This window comes from Bubalus kerabau, chromosome 15 (genome assembly GCF_029407905.1).
Source record: "Bubalus kerabau isolate K-KA32 ecotype Philippines breed swamp buffalo chromosome 15, PCC_UOA_SB_1v2, whole genome shotgun sequence".
Classification (NCBI taxonomy): Eukaryota; Metazoa; Chordata; class Mammalia; order Artiodactyla; family Bovidae; genus Bubalus; species Bubalus kerabau.
In genome coordinates, this window is record NC_073638.1 from 83456218 (window position 1) to 83480598 (window position 24381).

General features: G+C 45.1%; 1 protein-coding gene across 1 annotated transcript in view; it reads right to left on the reverse strand.

Moving 5' to 3' along the window:
* Positions 1 to 17933: 17933 nt before the first annotated feature.
* Positions 17934 to 24381, reverse strand: part of LOC129628602 (glycine N-acyltransferase-like) — a 30627-nt gene continuing 24179 nt past the window's right edge. The window contains exon 5 of the mRNA XM_055548052.1: positions 17934 to 18336. Coding sequence (XP_055404027.1) covers positions 17934 to 18336 — 403 coding nt within the window. The remainder of the gene's footprint in view (positions 18337 to 24381) is intronic.

Sequence of the window (24381 nt, forward strand, 5' to 3'; positions counted from 1 at the left end):
CCCATGTATTCCCATGTGGACCAGGACACCTACTTACACAGAACGTCTGCCAAACCTGAAGTAGATGGATGTGCTCTGTGGATGGCGCCTGAGGAATTGTGTGCCCTCGGAAATTTCTCCAGGGAAAGCAGGGATGTCAGATGAGGACCTGAGGGTTGGGGAGCAGTTCCCTGAAGGCCCAGGGGTGAGGATTTGCTGCTTTCATGGCTGCGGCATGGTTCAATCCCTGCTTGGGGAACTAAGATTCTGCAAGAGGCATGGTGTAACCAAAAAGAATTAAAAAGCAAACAACACAGACCTGGGACTGCCATGTAATTAATGGACATAAAGGTAAATGAGCATCCCCAGCGGCTCACTACTAAAGACTCTGCTTGCCAACGCAGGAGATGCAGGTTTGATGCCTGGGTCAGGAAGATCCCTTGGAGATCCCTTGGAGAAGGACGTGGCAACCCACGGCAGGATTCTTGCCTGAGAAATCGCATGGATAGAAGAGCCTGGTGGGCTACAGTCCTTGGGTCACAAAGAGTTGGACACGACTTAGCGACTATACAACAACATATAAGTAAATATAGAAGACACTAAACTTGCTTACTTGTGTTTCTAGAGTTCCTAGCCAGTGTTTCTCATATAGCTGATGTTCAATAAATCTTCTCTAATGAAAAACATTTAATTAAAAGAAATATTTGCTTAATGTAATTTAAGAACCCTCTAAGCACTGTGGATACATATAAAAAATAGCATAAGCAGAGTACATTGATTTCCTTGAACAAATAACATCTTGGGAACAAGATGGTGTGCAAGCTGTACTTAAACCAAGATGAGATAAAAAACATGCCTGCAGGTGGAACCTGGACCCCGGAGCCTCTGAGCCAGATAGACTGCTGTGTATCCATGGGATGCTTCGACTGTGATCAGTAAGTATTGGTTGGAAGGAACTTTCATTTATTTCTTCTGGGAAGAAGACGGTGTGTTCTATGAGTCAGAAGAAAAATAAAATGGTTTGGTAACCAACAAAATGATAGGTTATGACAGAGACAGTGATCTATGTGCATATGATTTTCTCTCTTTTAATTGTGGCAAAAATCATTTTCTCTTTTTTTTTATTTTTTACTAGAAGAATGGGGAGATATTACATTTCCCAGTAACTCACATAGTTAAAGAGCCTGTGATTAATTACTTGCCAAGGTGGGGACTTCCTTGGTGGTCCAGTGGCTAAAACTCCACCCTCCCAATGAAGAGGTCCTGGGTTCAATCCTTGGTCCAAGGAACTGAATCCCACATGAGGCAAGTAAGACCTCTCATGGTGCAATGAAGATCCAGTGCTGGCAAGTAAACAAATATTAAAAAAAACACAACAACAGAGGAACCAAAAAGAGTCAGAGAGAGACTGTGGGCAACACATAGTTCAGTTCAGTCGCTCAGTCGTGTCCGACTCTTTGCGACCCCATGAATCGCAGCACGCCAGGCCTCCCTGTCCATCACCAACTCCCAGAGTTTACCCAAACTCATGTTCATTGACTCGGTGATGCCATCCAGCCATCTCATCCTCTGTCGTCCCCTTCTCCCCACCATCCTCAATCCCTCCCAGCATCAGGGTTTTTTCCAATGAGTCAGCTCTCCGCATCAGGTGGCCAAAGTATTGGAATTTCAGCTTCAACATCAGTCCTTCCAATGAACACCCAGGACTGATCTCCTTTAGGATGGACTGGTTGGATCTCCTTGCAGTCTAAGGGAGTCTCAAGAGTCTTCTCCAACACCACAGTTCAAAAGCATCAATTCTTCAGCGCTCAGCATTCTTCACAGTCCAACTCTCACATCCATACATTACCACTGGAAAAACCATAGCCTTGACTAGACGGACCTTTGTTGGCAAAGTAATGTCTTTGCTTTTGAATATGCTGTCTAGGTTGGTCATAACTTTCCTTCCAAGGAGTAAGCGTCTTTTAATTTCATGGCTGCAGTCACCATCTGCAGTCACCATCAATATTTTTGGAGCCCCCAAAATAGCCTATCACTGTTTCCCCATCTATTTGCCGTGAAGTGATGTGACCAGATGCAGTGATCTAGACATAAATCCTTACCTAATCTGAGGAGGGACTTCCTTTCGCTCTTGCTATGTTCTGTTCCTAAGGAATGAACAAATGTTCACTGTATGGAATGAACAAATGAACAAATTTTCACAGTGAAAAGCAAGCTATAAAATACATAAACTTTTTTTTTTAAGTATTTGCCAATGGGAACAATACCACAAGTGACGGTCACTTCGGCTGCCAAGCAGTTCAGAGTGGATGTAAGGTTTTCCACACTCTGTCTCCACTCACATGACTGAAATAAAAAAAGGCTTTGCAGGATGTGAGGGCGAGCACTGTGGCCTCTGTTCCGAGTTGGAAAAGGGGAAAGTCGCGGGCTCACCAAACAGCCTGCCAACTGTTTTGCTGTCTGCACTGCCCTCTGCTGGTCTGTGGTGCCCATGACATGGAGGAGCATTCCGGGCTTTCAGAATGGAATCCCCTGGGCCATTTACTTCATTGTCACTCGACTTTTAAACACGGGGAGGGGGTGGGGAGGAAAGGTAGGGAAGGAGAGGGTGGGATATTTACCATGTTGGGTGATAGCTCAGGATTCCCATCAGATCCCAACATATAGAAGCTGGGAAAGTCTGGATCCTGTCCTTCATAAATCTCAGGCTCCTCTCAGTTCAGTTTGGTTCAGTCGCCCAATTCTATCTGACTCTTTGTGACCCCATGGACTGCAACACACCAGGCCTCCCTGTCCATCACCAACTCCCAGAGCTTGCTCAGACTCATGTCCATTGAGTTGTTGATGCCATCCAACCATCTCATCCTCTGTTGTCCCCTTCTCCTCCCGCCTTCAATCTTTCCCAGCATCAGTCTTTTCCAATGAGTCAGCTCTTCGCATCAGGTGGCCAAAGTATCGGAGTTTCAGCTTCAGCATCAGTCCTTCCAATGAATATTCAGGACTGATGTCCTTTAGGGTGGACTGGTTGGATCTCCCTGCAGTCCAAGGGACTCTCAAGAGTCTTCTCCAACACCACAGTTCAAAAGCATCAATTCTTCAGTGCTCAACTTTCTCTTCTTCCCACCAAAGTGCCAAAATGCACTCACCACGGCAGCACAGGGATATCCAGGGATGAAAGCTTAGACATACCTTATATAAATTCAACATGTAAGAGCTGGCACGTGGTATTTGCCTGTCTCTGTCTGACTTACTTCATTTAGTATAATAATCTCTAGGTCTGCCCGTGTTGCTGCAAGTGATGTTGTCTCATACTTTCTTTACGGCTGATAAATATTCCAAACTTTTTATGACTGAGAAATGCTGCATCTCCTTTAGCCATTCATTTGTTGTTGGACACTTGGGTTGGAGAAGCAAGATGTTTTCTTTGGCCGTGGGGCAGTTTTCAAAGGCCATTCCTGCTGATCCCTACCAAAAGTCTTGAGTTCTGAGCAGGAAGAGCATGATAGCTTTACCATCTTTGAGATGAAGACACTAGATGATGAAGATGAAGAGCTATTTGGCCTAACTCCCATAATTAATAAGTGGCAGAATCAGTCCTTAAAAGACAGAATTATTGAATGCTAGTCCTGGAAAAAGCATGCAAATCATCTGACCCACATATTTCATAATATACAGAAACAGATCTCTGGAGAGAGGAAGTAACTTTTTGTGGTCTCAGATCTAGTTTTAGAATTATTTTTTTTATGGCTATTTATGTAAAATAAAATGCTACCTCCTTAGTGCCTGGCACCGAGTCTGGCTATTAGCAGGCATTGAATGAGGAGCAACTGAGCACCAATGATTCTAAAGTCTCCTCCCACGACCCCCTTAGTCCAAAGAATATTGATCATAGCTGATGTCCATACAGACGTTGTTTGGAAAATGCTGGTATATGATTTGGCACATTATTTACATAAATACCACGTCAGTATGTACTGTGAGCTAAGTCGCTTCAATCATGTCCGACTCTTTGCGATCCTATGGACTATAGCCTGCCAGGCTCCTCTGTCCATGGGATTCTCCAGACAAGGACGCTGGAATGGGTTGCCATGCGCTCCTCCAGGGGATCTTCCCGACCCAGGGATCAACCAGCTTCTCTCACGTCTCCTTCACTGGCAGGTGGGTTCTTCACCACTAGCGCTTGCCTGGGAAGCCCTACCCTATCAGTATATCGTCCCTAATATCTGAGACAATAACCAAAGCTAATGCTGGACATACGTGTGCACACGGGTTTGACTTAAGAACCTGTAAAAATCACTGCTGACTTGAAATCTCATCTGAAACAGGGGGAAATGTTGCAGAGTCAGATAAACAGGAATCAGGCAAGCCTCAGCTCTACTATTTACAGGTCTTTGCTCATCCTTTCTAGGCCTCTGCTCCTTTGTTCATAACCACTGAATATTGGTATATCCTTCCAGGGATATTATGAGGGGAAGGTGAATGGACATAACTCAGGGTGTGGTGGCCCCCATGGACTGTGTTAGAGGTTGAGTCTCGCACTTCCCCACAGAAGGTCGCATCTCCACCTTCATAAACTCAGGACTTTTTTTGTTTGTTTTCACGCATGGATTTCTCCCGTGTCCTCAGCATCTGGATACCATCTAAAGCAAGCATTTTGGCTGAAGCTTTATAAAGGACCAAGAAACATTAGGGAAATGAGAAGAGCTGGGAGAAGGGAGACTCAGAATCACCCTGCATCATCATTTCCTTCCCTGGGACCATTGAGCAGGTCTCCAGATCCATAAAGGGGATCCCACTGGTGAGGGACAGCTTTTTCCTCTTGAAGTTTCCCCTTCGGTCGGGCATTTCATTGCCCTTACTTCACGAGCGATGCCCACGTTTGTTTCATTGGCTCACTTGGTCCTGTTGTTCTTCGCTGCAGCCTGCAGGGTCCTTAGCTGCAGGATGTGGAATCTATCAGCTGTGTCGTGTGGGGTCTCGTTCTCCAACCAGGCGTTGAACCTGAGCCCCCTGCTTTGGGGTCCTGGAGTCTTAGGCACTGGACCACTGGGAAAGTCAACACTCATGCATTTGAAAGGATAGAACTTTATTATTATTTTTTATATCAACTTTCCTTTCATTATCCCCAGATAAGCTATTCTGAGGGAATGTTCTGGGAGGAATTTGTGACTTTGCACATGCTTAGCAGAATGGGTGGCATAAAGACCCTGAGATCCTTGAGAGAAGCCTGAAGGGACGAGGAGGAGAGAGATGAGGGACTGAGGATAAACTGCCTGTCGTTCTCATACGATTGCAGCACCACGAGTCTGGCCTGTGCAACGATTCACAGCATCACAGCCTCTGCAGAGATTCTATGCACGCCTCCCTCGCTCCACTTCTCCTGAGAATCTCAGGTCACCACACATGAAAGCTCCTTGCTTTTGGCCAAGTGTGTTTTGGGCCATACTTGGCCCAAACTGCGTGAGGCATGTGTATGCAGCTTTCCAGCCTTCGTAGGTATTTTCCAAGTGAAAGGCATTTCGTTGATGCACATAGAGTCTGCAGACTCCGGTGAGCTGGGCCTTGTCTGACCCTGATTCAGGACAAATAAAAAATGTTTTCCTGTAAGACCTGGTTTTGCAATCTGTTCTCTTGGAAAGCTGTGCATTGACCTCTGAACCACAAACTCAGTAGGTCTTTCTTCAGTGCGGGCACGTTCAGTCATGTCTGACTCTTTGTGACCCCATGCATGGACTGTAGCCTGCCAGGCTCCTCTGTCCTTGGAATTCTCCAGGCAAGAATAATGGAGTGGGTAGCCATTCTCTTCTCCAAGGGATCTTCCCCACCCAGGGATCAAACCCGAGTCTCTCACAGTGCAGACAGATTCTTTACCGTCTGAGTCACTAGGGAAGTCCTCAGTAGATCTGAGCTGGGCTAATTGCTCCAGATCAGAAATGCAGGCATTGTGCGGTCAGTGTAGTTCCCCTAACACATCATGAGTGTGAAGATGAATTAAAGAATGCTTGTTCAAAGCTGGAGTTGGGAAGCTGTGAAGGGAGGGCATTCAGGCCCATGCTCGTCACTGCAGCTTGCGTGGATCAGCAGGGACAAGGAGGATTTCCTCTCTCACCCAGCAACAGCAGGCTGCCCTGGTCTGCAGCCAGTTACGGAGAAGGCACTGGCGACCCCCTCTAGCACTCTTGCCTGGAAAATCCCGTGGATGGAGGAGCCTGGTGGGCTGCAGTCCATGGGGTCGCAAAGAGTCGGACATGACTGAGCGACTTCACTTTCACTTTTCACTTTCATGCTTTGGAGAAGGAAATGACAACCCACTCCAGTGTTCTTGCCTGGAGAATCCCAGGGACAGCGGAGCCTGGTGGGCTGCCATCTATGGGGTCACACAGAGTCGGACACGACTGAAGCGACTTACCAGCAGCAGCAGCCAGTTAGGGCCTCCACCACTTCCAACTCTCCTTTTCTCCAGTGAATTTCTATTCAGAGCAACCCCTCCTAACTTTCTCCTTTCTTCAATTAAAGAATGCTCTCCTTTTATCCTCTGGGTTGTCTCTGTTTTAACCAGTTTGCTTCTCCTGAAATTCCTCGCTGTATGCGCAATCAGTTGCTAAGTCATTGCGACCCCATGGACTGTAACCTCCCAGGCTCCTCTGTCCATGGAATTTCCCAGGAGAGAATACTGGGCGTGTGTTGCCATTTCTTTCATCAGGGGATCTTCCCGACCCAGGGATTGAACCCTCGTCTCTTGCATCTTCTGCATTGGCAGGTGGATTCTTTATTACTGAGCCACATGGGAGGCCTCAGTTCCTCTGCTATTCTGGAATAAACTCTCTTGCGCACTTTTTCTTTTTTTAAAACATAAACTTGCCCTTTGCTATGTTTAAGGTTGATATTTCAAAAAGAAGAGCAAGTGAAAGGGCAAATTGACCTTGTCTAGTGAGCAAATAGACAAAAAGGAATGTATAATGTGTTGCAAAAATATCTTTACCAGGAGAAAAATTAACAGGGACAGAAAATTTAAAAAGGTGGGGGGAGGCAAATACATTTAGAAAGCTCTATTGGACTCACGTCAGACTTTCCTCCAGGGCGTGAGTGGAGGAAACTCACATTTCTCCTGGTGGCAGACAGGGGATGAATTACTAAGCAGTGGTGTGAGTGTGGTGGGCTCACCTCCACTCCATGGTGTTCAGGACAACACGTGACCCACCAGAGGGACAGCAGCTTACTCAGCTCTGGCTGATTATTGCCTCATGGGCAGAAGGTCTGCTTTGGCCAGACCTGAGATTTCAAGAGAACTGTGAATGAAATTCTGCATCAAAATGACCTATTTTTAAAAATGTTAGCATCTGAACCAACTGTTTCCTGAAACACTACACGGACCTCATTCCACAGACTTGGGAGCTTTGGAGGATGAGCTTCCTTCCTCTCCACCACCTGCTCCTTTGTTGCTAAGCACCTTCTCCTTGCATATTTCTGCTCGGTGTGTTAGTTGCTGGTGGTGTGGCTCCGCAGGAAGCGAAGGAAGACCCAGAAGAATAGGACAGCTTGTTGACCTCAAGGAGCTCACGGTGTAGGATAAGGGCAACGACTTTAATAAGAGTGCAGCAGGAGTGCAGTGATATTCAGCCATAAACAGAGGGGTCTTGCTGATTACAACACGGATGGAAGGATTTCCCTGATGGTTCAGTGTCTGGAATTTCTCCTTCCAATGCAGAGGGTGCAGCTTGGATCCCTGGTTGGGGAGCTAGGATCCCATGTGCCTCTGGGCCAAAAAACCAAAATATAAAGCAGAAGCAATATTGCAACAAATTCAACAAAGAGTTTTAAAATGGTCCACATAATAATAATAATAATAATAATAATAAACGTTTAAAAAGGCAGATGGAATTGGAGTGAAATAAGTCAGAGAAAGACGAGTACGGTGTGCTGTCGCTTACATGCCGTTGTTCAGTCGCTCAGTCATGTCCTACTCTTTGCAACCCCATGAACTGCAGCACAGTAGGTTTCCCTGTCCTTCACAGTCTCTTGGAGTTTGCTCAAACTCTTGTCCATTGAGTCGGTGATGCCATCCAACCATCTCATCCTCTGTCATCCCCTTCTCCTCCCGCCTTCACCCTTTCCCAGCATCACGGTCTTTTCCAATGAGTCAGTTCTTTGCATCAGGTGACCAAAGTACTGGAGTTTCAGCTTCAGCATCAGTCCTTCCAATGAAGGACTGAACTCCCTTAGGATGGACTGGTTGGATCTCCTTGCAGTCCAAGGGACTCTCAAGAGTTTTCTCCAGCACCACAGTTCGGAAGCGTCACGTCTTCAGCGCTCAGCCTTCTTTATGACTCAGAGAGAGAGTAGGTCAATTGTCCAAAGCCCCAAAACTTGTCCAAACCCCAAAGCCCCATGAGTTTTGGGTGAAGCAGTCTGGCTCTAGAGGCTATGCGCTTACCCACCACACTTGACTCTCCAGGGCCACAAAATTTGGCTCACAAGTACCAAAAATTGGGTAGATTCAAACACATTTATTTTCTCACAGTTCTGGAATCTAACAGGCCAAAATCAAGGTGTGGGCAGGGTGATGCTTCCTCTGAAAGCTTTGGGGGAGAAGCCTTCCTTGCCTCTTCCAAGCCCCTGGCTGCCACCAGTCCTCAGTGTTCCTGGGTTGGCTGATGCCTCGTTCCAGTCTCTGCGTCACTCCAAGGAGCTCTCTCAGTTCTCCCTGTGTGTCCGTGTCCCCACGTGGCCCCTTCCCCTCTGTATGTCTCTCTCCTCTTATGGAGACACTAATCAGTTCAATCCCCTATCACTCCAGCCTAACTCACTCACCGCCAAGAACTCTGCAGGTGTACCTTATTTTATGCCCGATGCTTTTTCATTTTATTCTATTCCTTTGCTATGTGTCCATATGTATAGGAGTTATGCAATATCATGGAGCTGCATCAGAGTTGACATTTCCTTCCCCATTGCTGGACCCTCGGATTTTATTCAGTCTTTGCTTATGTTTGTGTAGCTTTATCAAAATCTGCTGAGAGCTCTTTTCCTTTTTGAATTGTTTTCCTTGGATGAATTTCCTCTTCTGGGAATAATTGGGTCAAAGATTCTGAGTTTCACCCTGAAGGCATTGCCTGTTGCTCTCCTCTGCCAGCTCACAGTGAGTGTGTCCAGTGTCATGAACAATCTCAGTCTCAGTTGTTTTCAATCTACCTTATATTATGAGGCCCAATGCTTGGCTGTTGGTTTGAGTGGGCATCCCTGGAGGGTGCTTCCGAATCCTATACTTTTCAGGAAATTCATTACTATCACACCCCACAGATTTATCTGGAGGGTTATTGGAGTATAGTTGATTTACAGAGTTGTGTTAATTTTGGCCGTACAGCAAAATGATTGATATATGTATACATAAATATGCCTTTTCCTATTCTTTTCTCTTGTGGTTTATCACAGCATGTTGACTATCTTTCCATGTGCTGTACAGTAAGATCTTGTTTATTCATTCTATATAAAGTAGTTTGCCTCTGCTAACCCCAACGCCCAATCCATCCCTCTTCTCCTCCTCCTAGCAAGCGAAAGTCTGTTCTCGATGTCTACGATTCTTTCTATTTCATAGATACGTTCACTTGTATTGTATTTTAGGTTCCACCGGTAAGTGATATCATACTGTATTTTTCTTTCTCTTCCTGCCTTACTCTGCTTTATATGACAATTTCTAGGTCCATTCATGTTGCTGCAAATGGCACTATTTCATTCTTTTTTATGACTGAGGCACCCCACTCCAGTACTCTTGCCTGGAAAATCCCGTGGACGGAGGAGCCTGGTAGGCTGCAGTCCATGGGGTTGCTAAGAGTTGGACACGACTGAGCGACTTCACTTTCACTGCATTGGAGAAGGAAATGGCAACCCACTCCAGTGTTCTTGCCTGGAGAATCCCAGGGATGGGGGAGCCTGGTGGGCTGCCGTCTATGGGGTCGCACAGAGTCGGACATGACTGAAGTGACTCAGCAGCAGCAGCAGCAATATTCCATTATGTGCATATTTCCTGCATCATTATTATGCACTCATCTCTCGGTGGACATTTAGGTTGTCTGTGTCTTAACTATGTAAATAGTGCTGCTATAAGCATAGGGGGCATGTATCTTTCTGAATTATAATTTTGTCTGGGTATATGCCCAGGAGTGAGACTGTTGGGTCAAATGGCATCTCTGTCTGTAGTTTTATGAGGAACCTCCATACTGTTTTCCAGAGGAGCTTCACCAACTACATTTACCTTCCCACCAACAGTGCAGGAGGGTTCCCTCTTCTCCACACCCTCTCCAGCATTTATTATTTGCAGACTTTGTAATGATGGGTATTCTGACCTCCCAGATTTGACTTGCATCTCTGCATCTTATATTTATGTAACTTTCTTGTGAATTACCCTGAGATAAAAGATAAGATCAGCCTTCATGAACTCTATATTTTTTAATAGTCTTCAGTTCAGTTCAGTTGCTCAGTTGTGTCTGACTCTTTGGGACCCCATGAACCGCAGCACACCAGGCCTCCCTGTCCATCACCCACTCCCAGAGTCCATCCAAACCCATGTCCGTTGAGCTGGTGATGCCATCCAACCGTCTCGTCCTCTGTGTCCCCTTCCCCTCTTGCCCTCAATCTTTCCCAGCATCAGGGTCTTTTCAAATGAGTCAGCTCTCTGCATCAGGTGGCCAAAGTATTGGAGTTTCAGCTTCAACATCAGTCCTTCCAATGAACACCCAGGACTGATCTCCTTTAGGATGGACTGGTTGGACCTCCTTGCAGTCCAAGGGACTCTCAAGAGTCTTCTCCAACACCACAGTTCAAAAGCATCAATTCGTCTGCACTCAGCTTTCTTTATAGTCCAACTCTCACATCCATACATGACTACTGGAAAAATCATAGCCTTGACTAGACGAACCTTTGTTGGCAAAGTAATGTCTCTGCTTTTGAATATGCTATCTAGGTTGGTCATAACTTTCCTTCCAAGGAGTAAGTGTCTTTTAATTTCATGGCTGCAATCACCATCTGTAGTGATTTTGGAGCCCAGAAAAATAAAGTCTGACACTGTTTCCACTGTTTCCCCATCTATTTCCCATGAAGTGGTGGGACCCGATGCCATGATCTTCGTTTTCTGAATGTTGAGCTTTAAGCCAACTTTTTCACTCTCCACTTTCACTTTCATCAAGAGGCTTTTGAGTTCTTCTTCACTTTCTGCCATAAGGGTGGTGTCATCTGCATACCACTTCTCCCAGAAATCTTGATTTCAGCTTGTGTTTCTTCCAGTCCCGCGTTTCTCATGATGTACTCTGCATAGAAGTTAAATAAGCAGGGTGACAATATACAGCCTTGACGTACTCCTTTTCCTATTTGGAACCAGTCTGTTGTTCCATGTCCAGTTCTAACTGTTGCTTCCTGACCTGCATACAGATTTCTCAAGAGGCAGTTCAAGTGGTCTGGTATTCCCATCGCTTTCAGAATTTTCCACAGTTTATTGTGATCCACACAGTCAAAGGCTTTGGCACAGTCAATCAAGCAGAAATAGATGTTTTTCTGGAACTCTCTTGCTTTTTCCATGATCCAGTGGATGTTGGCAATTTGATCTCTGGTTCCTCTGCCTTATCTAAAACCAGCTTGAACATCAGGAAGTTCACGGTTCACGTATTGTTGAAGCCTGGCTTGGAGAATTTTGAGCATTACTTTATTAGCGTGTGAGATGAGTGCAATTGTGCAATAGTTTGAGCATTCTTTGGCATTGCCTTTCTTTGGGATGGAATGAAAACTGACCTTTTCCAGTCCTGTGGCCACTGCTGAGTTTTCCAAATTTGCTGGCATATTGAGTGCAGCACTTTCACAGCATCATCTTTTAGAATTTGAAATAGCTCAACTGAAATTCCATCACCTCCACTAGCTTTGTTCATAGTGATGCTTCCTAAGGCCCACCTGACTTCACATTCTAGGATATCCAGCTCTAGGTGAGTGGGAGTGATCACACCTTCATGATTATCTGAGTCGTGAAGATCTTTTTTGTACAGTTCTTCTGTGTATTCTTGCCACCTCTTCTTAATATCTTCTGCTTCTGTTAGGTCCATATGATTTCTCTTCTTTATTGATCCCATCTTTGCATGGAATGTTCCCTTGATATCTCTAATTTTCTTGAGGAGATCTGTAGTCTTTCCCATTCTCTTGTTTTCCTCTATTTCTTTGCATTGATCGCTGATAGTCTTAAGTAGTCTTAAGATCCTCAGGTGCTTTATAGTCTTAAGATCCTCAGAAACAAGACAAGGGTGCCTGCACATTGGTCTGGACTTTTCTTCAAGACATATCTTAGTACAATGTAACTGAAAATATTTCCCATATCCAGCATATATCTATACACTCAATACATGTATGTTGATTGGATTAATCTATCTATCTATGCCTCTGGAAGTTAGAATAATTGGACAGGTGATTAGAAGCATTTTGTGCCTTAACTCATTCTCACCATCCACCTACTGAGGGCATATTATGTGCCAGGTACAGTGATAAGCATAATGGGTAGGATAAGAAGAGCTTCCTGTCCCAGAAGAGAACACAGTCTGGAAAAACAAACTCTAGCCTGATGTAGCAAATTCTGACATGGAGATATGCATAAGCACTTGTGAGAGCAGAGAAAAGGGAGTGGTTACTCTGTCTAAAGTAAGAAATAAGAGGATTTCCCTAAGTGGTCCAGTGGTTAAGAATCCATCTGCTAATGCTCTGGGAAGATCTGCTCTGGGAAGATCCCACATTTTGTGGGGCAACTAAGCCTACAACTACTGAGCCCACATACCCAAACGACGGAAGCCTGCATGCCTAGAGCTCGTCCTTCACAACAAGAGAAGCCATCACAATGAGGAGCCCGCAACCAGAGAGCGGCCCCTGCTCGCCCAATCGAGAGAAAGCCCACTGCGGCTTTGAAGGCCCCGTGCAGCCAAAAAATAAATTAAAAATTTTTTAAAGTAAAAAACAAGAAAGGGAGTCAGGAGGGGTGACAGGCCCTTCAGCTCGACTTGGATAAAGGGTGATTGGAAGCTGAACTCAGAAGAGAGGAATTAGGTAATTACAAACAAGGAGCAAAATGCAGAAGGAACAGAGGTGTTGAAAAAGCAGACACTACCCTGAAGAAACGTCCTGTGGCCTGATGTGGTAAGGAGCAGCCACAGAAGAGTCTAGGAAAGTAGGCCAGAGCCAGGTGGCAAATAAGACCCTCATACATTTCCTAAGTGGATCTCAGAGAGTTCAGCAGCCACGGTCAAGGTGACCACAGCCTTCATGGTCTGGCTAAGTCTCTTCCCACCTCAAGAAGGAGATCCAAGGGTAAATCAAGCATGTGCCGTTCTCTTCAAATGATGGACAAGAAGCTGGAAAGGAGACGGGAGCACACACACAAAAAAATCAGGGACATTCGCCAGTCCTCACATTGCCCAACCTGGTAAGGCAGCAGGATCCAAAAATAGAGTGAAGTCTTTGTAGCGTAGAGATGGTTTTCCATAGAAATGAACTGATATTGGTTTCATTTCTGCAAATCAGACCTTCCACGACCATCCTGAAGAAATCAGGAGGAGCAGAGCTGAAAGGAAGAGGCTCTGGGAAGTCAAAGTAAATGAAGAAGAAGCCAGTAGGAACTGATGGCTTGGAGCTAAACCCTTAACTCTGCAGATAACTTGTAGTCAAAGGCCCTGTGAACGCAGGAGAACTCCGACAAAATCATGTGCATTGTCTGTTGCAGCAGGAGAGACAGTGCACTAGCCAGGAAAGAGGGTGCGTCTCAGGAAGAGGATGTCAGAAGGGGCTTGAGAGGCAGCTGATGGGAAAAGGGTCCACGCCTTGGGAGCCACATGGCTTGGATACTTCTAGGAAGCATTGCAGTTCTGTTTAAGGCTGTTATCCATGAAGCGGAGGGCAAAAATCAGAGGGAGAGGAGTAGCAGCCTCTTGTTACCTATTTGGAACCCCAGAACAAATACCTTCAGAATTTGTGGTTTGGGCTGAAAGAGCTATTATAACAGACTAATTTCTACCATAGTGTTGTAGGGAAGAACCAATTCTGTCTCTCCCTACTGCAGGGTTCCCAAGCCCCTCTTCCCTTGCTGACTTCAGGGCCTTTCTGGGGGCGATGCTTTAGCTGGTGCTCAAGTATAAAACAGAGAAGGCAATGGCAAGCCACTCCAGTATTCTTGCCTAAAAAATCCCATGGATGGAGGAGCCTGGTAGGCTGCAGTCCATGGGGTCGCTAAGAGTCGGACGCGACTGAGCGACTTCACTTTCACTTTTCACTTTCACACAATGGAGAAGGAAATGGCAACCCACTCCAGTGTTCTCGCCTGGAGAATCCCAGGGATGGCAGAGCCTGGTGGGCTGCTGTCTATGGGGTCGCACAGAGTCGGACATGACTGAAGCGACTTAGCAGCAGCAGCAGCAAGTATAAAAAGCAGAGCTTTTATTCTGATGTGTTAAGAAAGCTGTGGTGTGGTGTTAAGGACCGTGGTGGTCCCAAGTCTTAAGCTGATATCATTCTCTTTCCTTCTATTTCCCTTCAAGTAGGCACTCTTCCTCTGGCAGTGTTGGGGCAGTCTTCCCAGAGAGACTCAGAGATGAATTGTCTGGTGGCCTCACCAATGAGACTCCCACAAGACCCTTAGTCATGTTACGGAGGATTCAAATAACTTGAAATAATCTGCTGCTGGCAAGTAAGAGCCCAGTCTCCTCCCTACACAGAGCCTCCCCGACTTCTGTCCCTGGTAAACAAACTCCTCTCTCCTATACTGCTTTCATGGACCACATAGATTAAGCTTCCACAACCAAACAGAGAATCTCTTTATTATATGTGGACAGGAGGAGGGAGATTAAGAAAGCTCAGCTTTCAGAAATGTAATAAAAACCTGTCACTTGCTATCTGCTTCTAAAGGATGGTCATTAGCCACTGTAGTTGCTGACCTTCAACACACCCCTTGAAAAGATTTCAGGGTGGAGATCAAGAATGAGTCACTCATGCTCTGGGAAAGTTGGCAGAACAGGTCTTCAGAGAGTTAGACATTTTCAGGGAAATGTTTATGAACTCCAATTCCTGTGTCTTTCCATACTCCTAAAATCACTAAAATCATTCACCGAGGTATCTGTTCATCATGCCTAACAGTGATCTACCAAGAAGCATGCTTGGTTGCAAGCGCCCCTGCTCTAAAATCACATACACACTGGTCTCCCCCTTTACCTTTTCATTTTTTAAAACTTTTTTTTTTTTAAGTATAATTGATTGGACTGCAAGGAGATCCAGCCAGTCCATCCTAAAGGAGGTCAGTCCTGAATATTCACTGGAGGTACTGATGCTGAAGCTGAAACTCCAATACTTTGGGCACCTGATGCAAAGAACTGACTCATTTGAAAAGACCCTGATGCTGGGAAAGATTGAAGGTGAGAGGAGAAGCGGACGACAGAGGATGAGATGGTTGGATGCATCACCGACTCAATGGACATGAGTTTGGGTAAGCTCTGGGAGTTGGTGACGGACAGGGAGGCCTGGCGTGCTGCAGTCCATAGGGTTGCAAAGAGTCAGACATGACTGAGCGACTGAACTGAACTGAACTGGATTATGTTAGTTTCAGTTGTACAACAAAATGATTCAATTAGACATACACATGTATCTATTCCTTATCAAATTCTTTTCCCAGTTAAAGTGTTACCTAACGTTAAGCAGAGTTCCCTCTGTTGTACAGTAGGGCCTTGTTCGGAGAAGGCAATGGCAACTCACTCCAGTACTCTTGCCTGGAAAATCCCATGGATGGAGGGGCCTGGTAGGCTGCAGTCCATGGGGTCGCTAGGACTCAGACACGACTGAGCGACCTCACTTTCACTTTTCACTTTCATGCATTGGAGAAGGAAATGGCAACCCACTCCAGTGTTCTTGACTGGAGAATCCCAGGGACGGGGAGCCTGGTGGGCTGCCGTCTATGGGGTCACACAGAGTCGGATACGACTGAAGCGACTTAGCAGAGCCTTGTTGGTCATCCATTTTAAATACAGCAGTGTGTACCTGTCAACCCCAAATCCCCTATCCGTCTCCCCTCCCCTCCCCACAGTAACCATCAATTCTTTCTCAAAGCCTGTGAGTCTGTTTCTGTCTTGTAAATAAGTTCATCTGTATATTTCCCCCACCCCAACCCCCTTACCTCTCTGGGGGAATTCCTCAGTTATCTGAGGGGCTGTCTCACAGGTGAGTCCTCAGAAAACCCCACAGTGAATCTGAAACCCACAGCTTGCACCTTGTGCATTTTTATTGATATTTCAGTTGACAGGAACAATTTTTTTCTTGGCTGAGTTGGGTCTCCTTTGTAATGTGTGGGCTCTTCCTGATGTCTGGACTCTTCGTTGGGGGCATGCAGTCTTTCTCTAGCTGTAGCATGAAGGCTTAGCTGCCTCTTAGCATGTGGGATCATAGTTCCCTAGCCAGGCATCAAACCTATGGCCCCTGCATTGGAAGGCGGACTCTTAATCACATGACCAGCAGGAAAGTCTTGACAGAAACAACGTTAGTATCTTTTCCTGGGACAGTGTTGCTGAAACTCAGCCTCTGTTCCCTGGTGCCAAACAGCAATGTGCAGAGTTCTGAGTGAAGCAGAAACGAGTAGCTTTAGTTGCTTGACCAGACGAAGGAGGCCAGAGTGGGCTACTGCCTTGGAGACCATGTGGCCCATGCTGGACAGGGTAGTGAGAGGGTTTATAGTGTTCAGGGAGCAGGGTGTGGTCAGCGTGGACAGTTCTTGGATCAATTGGCATCAAAGTGAAGTTTCAAGCATCATCAACCTTCTCGTTTCAACCAGTCTAGGATCTTTGTTCTTGTGGTCAGCGGTTTTCATTTGGAGGGGGTCTTCTTCTTGTAAAAACCCCTTAGAAATGTGTGTCAGGCCTTTATCTGTACCTTTATCTATACCTTTCAGGGAACTGTGAGTTCAGTGATTCTGTTATATGGCAGAATTTTATTCTAAATTGTTACCTGTTCCCTAACCCAACAGTTATTCTTTGTTTCCACTTCACATTTTCCAATCATTAACTCTAAAGTCAGCATTTTACTTCAAAAGACAAGGGCACAGGGGTTTGCACAGTTTCAGTGGATGTTGCAAGAAAGGATACTGATACCAGTCAATCTTTCTCTTTTAATTTTCTATGCTGTGTTATGTGTGTGTGTGTGTGTGTGTGTGTGTAAATGGCTTCTCTAGTGGCTCAGTGGTAAAGAATCCGCTTTCGAAGCAGGAGACTCAGGTTTGATCCCTGGGTTGGGAAGATCCCCTGGAGAAGGAAATGGTAACCCAAACCAGTATCCTTGCTGGGAAATCCCATGAACAGAGCTACCTGGGGGGCTACAGTCTATGGGGCCACAAAAGAGTCAGATATGACTTAGTGACTAAACAATAACAACACCTTTATAGATAGATAGAGAAATGTATAGTGTATTTGTATAATATATTTCATGTGATTATAATATAAGGCTTAAGAAATGACCTGAGATAGGAGTATCTTCAAAGATCTATTTAATGGACAGGTCACTCTCCAGCCAATTAAAAAGTCATAGAAAGTCAGAGGGGAAAAAATCATCATAAAGCCCACAAAATATTACAACACTTCTGGCAAACTGGAAAGAGTTACTGATCTAGGAGTTCCAGGAAGACCAATGTAGAAAAGCATGCAACTAAGCATAAATCATGACAAGGATGGTGAAAGCATCCAGGAACCGACAGCTGGGTACCTGGTCTGTTTCCTACTGAGGAAACAAGGAAATTCTGGGACGTATTTGAGCACAGAGACTGAATCTGTCCTGTTCACCACCCATCACTGCTTGCTCAGAGGTCAAGCCATTTCATTGCCCTTCATTACACTGTATTCTCTCTCTGTTGGCTCCTCTAGCCACATTCTGCATTCGTTCAATGCTCTCTTGTGTTCAGGGCAGCTTTACAGAGGCACAAAGTTCCACTGGTTCCAGCCGTGGGGCACGAAGATACTCTGCATGTTGGAGCACACTTTTTGCATGATGTGATTGGCCTTGTCTACGTGGGAATACAAGGGGAAGCCAAGTCTGTCCAGAGTCTGGACCTGGACACAGGAGATGTAGGAGATGAGCCCCTGGGCCCGGTACTCAGGCAGGGTGCCTGCCATCCGCAGCTCTCCTGTCTGGTCCATCAGCATCCAGGACACAGGGGTCCCCTCGGGCCCCAGAAGGCATGTACTGGGGAAGGTCTGGATACAGCGCTCGATGAACCTCTGGCTCCTTTCATTGCCACCGAAATACCAGAGTTTATTCACCAAGACAGCATGGGCAGGATCCAGGGTTGAGAGTGTCAACATCTTTTGGTGGCTGTTGGAAATTAAAGGAAAGAATAGCCCATAACATCAAAACGGCAAACAAGCCCTTGTGTCCCTGTCCTTTGAAGTCAAAGCCTTTTACTTTAACCTCCCAGGCTTCCCAAGAATCTCAAAGGACTATCTCAAGGGTTCATGGTCAAAGGGGCTCCCCTGGTGGCTCAGTGGTAAAGAATCCACCAGCCGATGCAGGAGATACGGGTTTTGGTCCCTGGCCTGGAAGAGCCCATGTACATGGAACAGTTAAGGCTTTGTGCCACAAATATGGAACCCACACTCTAGAGCTCATGGGCAACTACTGAGTCCACACACCCTGGAGCCACACTCTGCACCAAGAGAAGCCACTGCAATAAGAAGCCTGTGTACTATGACGACGGAGTAGCCCCCAGTCACCACACTGAGAGAAAACATGCACAGCAACAGTGACCCAGCACAGCCAAAAATAAATAATTAATAAAATCTTTTTTTTTTTTTAAAGAGTTAATGGAGAGATCAAATCACGATGGAGGAATAGAAGGACAAGCACTCATCTCCTACTGCAAGAGCACCAAAACTGCAACTAGCTTTTGAACACCATTGACAGGAGGACACTGAAACCCACCAAAAACAGGTTGCCCATGCTGAAGAAGCTGAAGTTGAACGGTTCTATGAAGGCCTACAAGAGCTTCTAGAACTAACACCCAAAAAAAGATGTCCTTTTTATTATAGGGGACTGGAATGCAAAAGTAGGAAGTCAAGAGCTACCTGGAGTAATAGGCAAGTTTGGCCTTGGAGCTCAGAATGAAGCAGGGCAAAGGCTAACAGAGTTTTGCCAAGGGAACACACTGGTCATAGCAAACACCCCTCTTCCCACAACACAAGCAACGACTCTACACATGGACATCACCAGATGGCCAACACCGAAATCAGATAGATTATATTCTTTGCAGCCAAAGATGGAGAAGCTCTATACAGTCAGCAAAAACAAGACCAGGAGCTGACTGTGGCTCTGATCATGAATTCCTTATTGCAAAATTCAGACTTAAGTTTAACAAAGTGGGGAAGACCAGTAGGCCATTTATGTATGTATGTTAGTCGCTCAGTCATGTCTGACTCTTTGCGACCTCATGGACTGTAGCCCACCAGGCTTCTCTGTCCATGGAATTCTCCAGGCAAGAATACTGGAGTGGATTGCCATTCCCTTCTCCAGAGGAACTTCCCAACCCAGGAATCGAACCTTAGTTTCCTGCATGGCAGGCAGATTCTTTGCCGTTTGAGCTACAGGGAAGTCTTTAGGCCATTCAGGTATGATCTAAATCAAATCCCTTATGATTCTACAGTGGAAGTGCGAAATAGATTCAAGAGATTAGACCTGATAGACAGAGTGCCTGAAGAACTATGGACTGTACAGGAGGCAGTGATCAAAATCATCCCCAAGAAAGAGAAATGCAAAAACCAAAATGGTCATCTGAGGAGGCCTTACAAACAGCTGAGAAAAGAAGAAAGCAAAAGGCAAAAGAGAAAAGGAGAAATATACCCACCTGAATGCAGAGTTCCAAAGAATAGCAAGGAGAGACAAGAAAACCTTCCTCAGTGATCAATGCAAAGAAATAGAGGAAAATAATAGAATGGGAAAGACTAGGTATCTCTTCAATAAAATTGGAGCTACAAAGGAAACATTTCAAGCAAAGATGGGCACAATAAAGGACAGAAACAGTAAGTACCTAACAGAAGCAGAAGAGATTAACAAAAGTTGGCAAGAGTACACAAAACTATGCAAAAAAAAGGTCTTCTTGACTCATATAACCACAAAGGTGTGATCACTCATCTAGAGCCAGACATCTTGGAGTACAAAGTCAAGTGGGCCTTAGGAAGCATTACTATGAACAAAGCAAGTGGAAGTGATGGAATTCCAACTGAGTTATTTAATATCCTAAAATATGATGCTGTGAAAGTGCTGGACTCAATATGACAGCAAATTTGGATAACTCAGCATTGTCCATAGGACTGAAAAGGTCAGTTTTCATTCCAATCCCAAAGAAAGGCAATGCCAAAGAATGTATAACCTATCACACAATTGTACTCATTTCACATGCTAGCAAGGTAATGCTCAAAATCCTTCAAGCTAGGCTCTAACAGTACGTGAACTGAGAACTTCCAGATGTACAATCTGGATTTAGAAAAGGCAGAGGAACCAGAAATCAAATGGTCAACGTCTGATGGATCATAGAAAAAGCAAGAGAATTCCAGAAAAACATCTACATCTGCTTCATTGACTACATTAAAGACTTTGACTGTGTGGATCACAACAAACTCTGGAAAATTCTTCAGATCAGATCAGATCAGTCACTCAGTCATGTCCGACTCTTTGTGACCCCATGAATCACAGCACGCCAGGCCTCCCTGTCCATCACCAACTCCCGGAGTTCACTCAGACTCATGTCCATCGAGTTAGTGATGCCATCCAGCCATCTCATCCTCTCTCGTCCCCTTCTCCTCTTGCCCCCAATCCCTCCCAGCATCAGAGTCTTTTCCAATGAGTCAACTCTTCGCATGAGGTGGCCAAAGTTCTGGAGTTTCAGCTTTAGCATCATTTCTTCCAAAGAAATCCCAGGGCTGATCTCCTTCAGAATGGACTGGCTGGATCTCCTTGCAGTCCAAGGGACTCTCAAGAGTCTTCTCCAACACCACAGTTCCAAAGCATCAATTCTTCGGTGCTCAGCCTTCTTCACAGTCCAACTCTCACATCCATACATGACCACAGGAAAAACCATAGCCTTGACTAGATGAACCTTTGTTGGCAAAGTTATGTCTCTGCTTTTGAATATGCTATCTAGATTGGTCATAACTTTCCTTCCAAGGAGTAAGCGTCTTTTAATTTCATGGCTGCAGTCACCATCTGCAGTGATTTTGGAGCCCAGAAAAATAAAGTCTGACACTGTTTCCACTGTTTCCCCATCTATTTCCCATGAAGTGATGGGACCAGATGCCATGATCTTTGTTTTCTGAATGTTGAGCTTTAAGCCAACTTTTTCACTCTCCTCTTTCACTTTCATCAAGAGGCTTTTTAGTTCCTCTTCACTTTCTGCCATAAGGCTGGTGTCATCTGCATATCTGAGGTTATTGATATTTCTCCCAGCAATCTTGGTTCCAGCTTGTGCTTCTTCCAGCCCAGTATTTCTCATAATGTACTCTGCATAGAAGTTAAATAAGCAGGGTGACAATATACAGGCTTGACGTACTCCTTTTCCTATTTGGAACCAGTCTGTTGCTCCATGTCCAGTTCTAACTGTTGCTTCCTGACCTGCATACAAATTTCTCAAGAGGCAGATCAGGTGGTCTGGTATTCCCATCTCTTTCAGAATTTTCCACAGTTTATGTGATCCACACAGTCAAAGGCTTTGGAATAGTCAATAAAGCAGAAATAGATGTTTTTCTGGAACTCTCTTGCTTTTTCCATGATCCAGCAGATATTGGCAATTTGATCTCTGGTTCCTCTGCCTTTTCTAAAACCAGCTTGAACATCAGGAAGTTCACGGTTCACATACTGCTGAAGCCTGGCTTGGAGAATTTTGAGCATTACTTTACTAGCGTGTGAGATGAGTGCAATTGTGCGGTAGTTTGAGAATTCTTTAGCATTGCCTTTCTTTGGGATTGGAACGAAAACTGACCTTTTCCAGTCCTGTGGCCACTGCTGAGTTTTCCAAATTTGCTGGCATATTGAGTGCAGCACTTTCACAGCATCATCTTTCAGGATTTGGAAAAGCTCAACTGGAATTCCATCACCTCCACTATCTTTGTTCATAGTGATGCTTTCTAAGGCCCACTTGACTTCACATTCCAGGATGTCTGGCTCTAGGTCAGTGATCACACCATCACGATTATCTGGGTCGTGAAGATCTTTTTTGTACAGTTCTTCTGTGTATTCTTGCCATCTCTTCTTAATATCTTCTGCTTCTCTTAGGTCCATACCATTTCTGTCCTTTATCGAGCTCATCTTTGCATGAAATGTTCCTTTGGTATCTCTGATTTTCTTGAAGAGATCTCTAGTCTTTCCCATTCTGTTGTTTTCCTCTATTTCTTTCCATTGATGGCTGAAGAAGGCTTTCTTATCTCTTCTTGCTATTCTTTGGAACTCTGCATTCAGATGTTTATATCTCTCCTTTTCTCCTTTGCTTTTCGCTTCTCTTCTTTTCACAGCTATTTGTAAGGCCTCCCCAGACAGCCATTTTGCTTTTTTACATTTCTTTTCCATGGAGATGGTCTTGATCCCTGTTTCCTGTACAATGTCACAAACCTCATTCCATAGTTCATCAGGCACTCTATCTATCAGATCTAGGCCCTTAAATCTATTTCTCACTTCCACTGTATAATCATAAGGGATTTGATTCAGGTCATACCTGAATGGTCTAGTGGTTTTCCCTGCTTTCTTCAATTTAAGTCTGAATTTGGCAATAAGGAGTTCATGGTCTGAGCCACAGTCAGCTCCTGGTCTTGTTTTTGCTGACTGTATAGAGCTTCTCCATCTTTGGCTGCAAAGAATACAATCAGTGTGATTTCAGTGTTGACCATCTGGTGATGTCCATGTAGAGAGTCTTCTCTTGTGTTGTTGGAAGAGGGTGTTTGTTATGACCAGTGCATTTTCTTGGCAGAACTCTATCAGTCTTTGCCCTGCTTCATTCCATATTCCAAGGCCAAATTTGCCTATTACTTCAGGTGTTTCTTGACTTCCTACTTTTGCATTCCAATCCCCTATAATGAAAAGGATATCTTTTTTGGGTGTTAGTTCTAAGAGGTCTTGTAGGTCTTCATAGAACCGTTCAACTTCAGCTTTTTCAGTGTTACTGGTTGGGGCATAGACTTGGATTACTGTGATACTGAATGGTTTGCCTTGGAAACGAACAGAGATCATTCTGTCGTTTTTGAGATTGCATCCAAGTACTGCATTTCGGACTCTTTTGTTGACCATGATGGCTACTCCATTTCTTCTGAGGGATTCCTGCCTGCAGTAGTAGATATAATGGTCATCTGAGTTAAATTCACCCATTCCAGTCCATTTCAGTTCGCTGATTCCTAGAATGCCGACATTCACTCTTGCCATCACTTGTTTGACCACTTCCAGTTTGCCTTGATTCATGGACCTGACATTCCAGGTTCCTATGCAATATTGCTCTTTACAGCATCAGACCTTGCTTCTATCACCAGTCACATCCACAGCTGGGTATTGTTTTTGCTTTGGCTCCATCCCTTCATTCTTTCTGGAGTTATTTCTCCGCTGATCTCCAGTAGCATATCGGGCACCTACTCACCTGGGGAGTTTCTCTTTCAGTATCCTATCATTTTGCCTTTTCATACTGTTCATGGGGTTCTCAAGGCAAGAATACTGAAGTGGTTTGCCATTCCCTTCTCCAGTGGACCACATTCTGTCAGATCTCTCCACCATGACCTGCCCATCTTGGGTTGCCCCACGGGCATGGCTTAGTTTCATTGAGTTAGACAAGGCTGTGGTCCTAGTGTGATTAGATTGACTAGTTTCCTGTGAGTATGGTTTCAGTGTGTCTGCCCTCTGATGTCCTCTTGCAACACCTACTGTCTTACTTGAGTTTCTCTTACCTTGGGCATAGGGTATCTCTTCATGGCTGCTCCAGCAAAGTGCAGCCAATGCTCCTTTCCTTGGACAAGGGGTATCTCCTCACTACTGCCCTTCCTGACCTTCAACGTGGGATAGTTCCCTATCCCACCCCTAACCCTAGTGCCTACCTCCTAACCCTAACCGTATGCTCCTAGACCCTGCCTGGGATTTGAACTCCTATCCTATGGCCCTGCCTGCCTACGTGCCTGCCTGCCTGACTCTACCCGCTATGCTACCGTGGCTGGCTTGGAAAATTTTTAAAGAGGTCTGAATACCAGACCACTTTACCTGCCTCCTGAGAAACCTGTATGCAGATCAAGAAGGAACAGTTAGAACCAAACATGGAATAACAGACTGGTTCAAAGTTGGAAAAAGAGTATGTCAAGACTATATTTTCTCCCTGCTTATTTAACTTATATCTAGAGTACA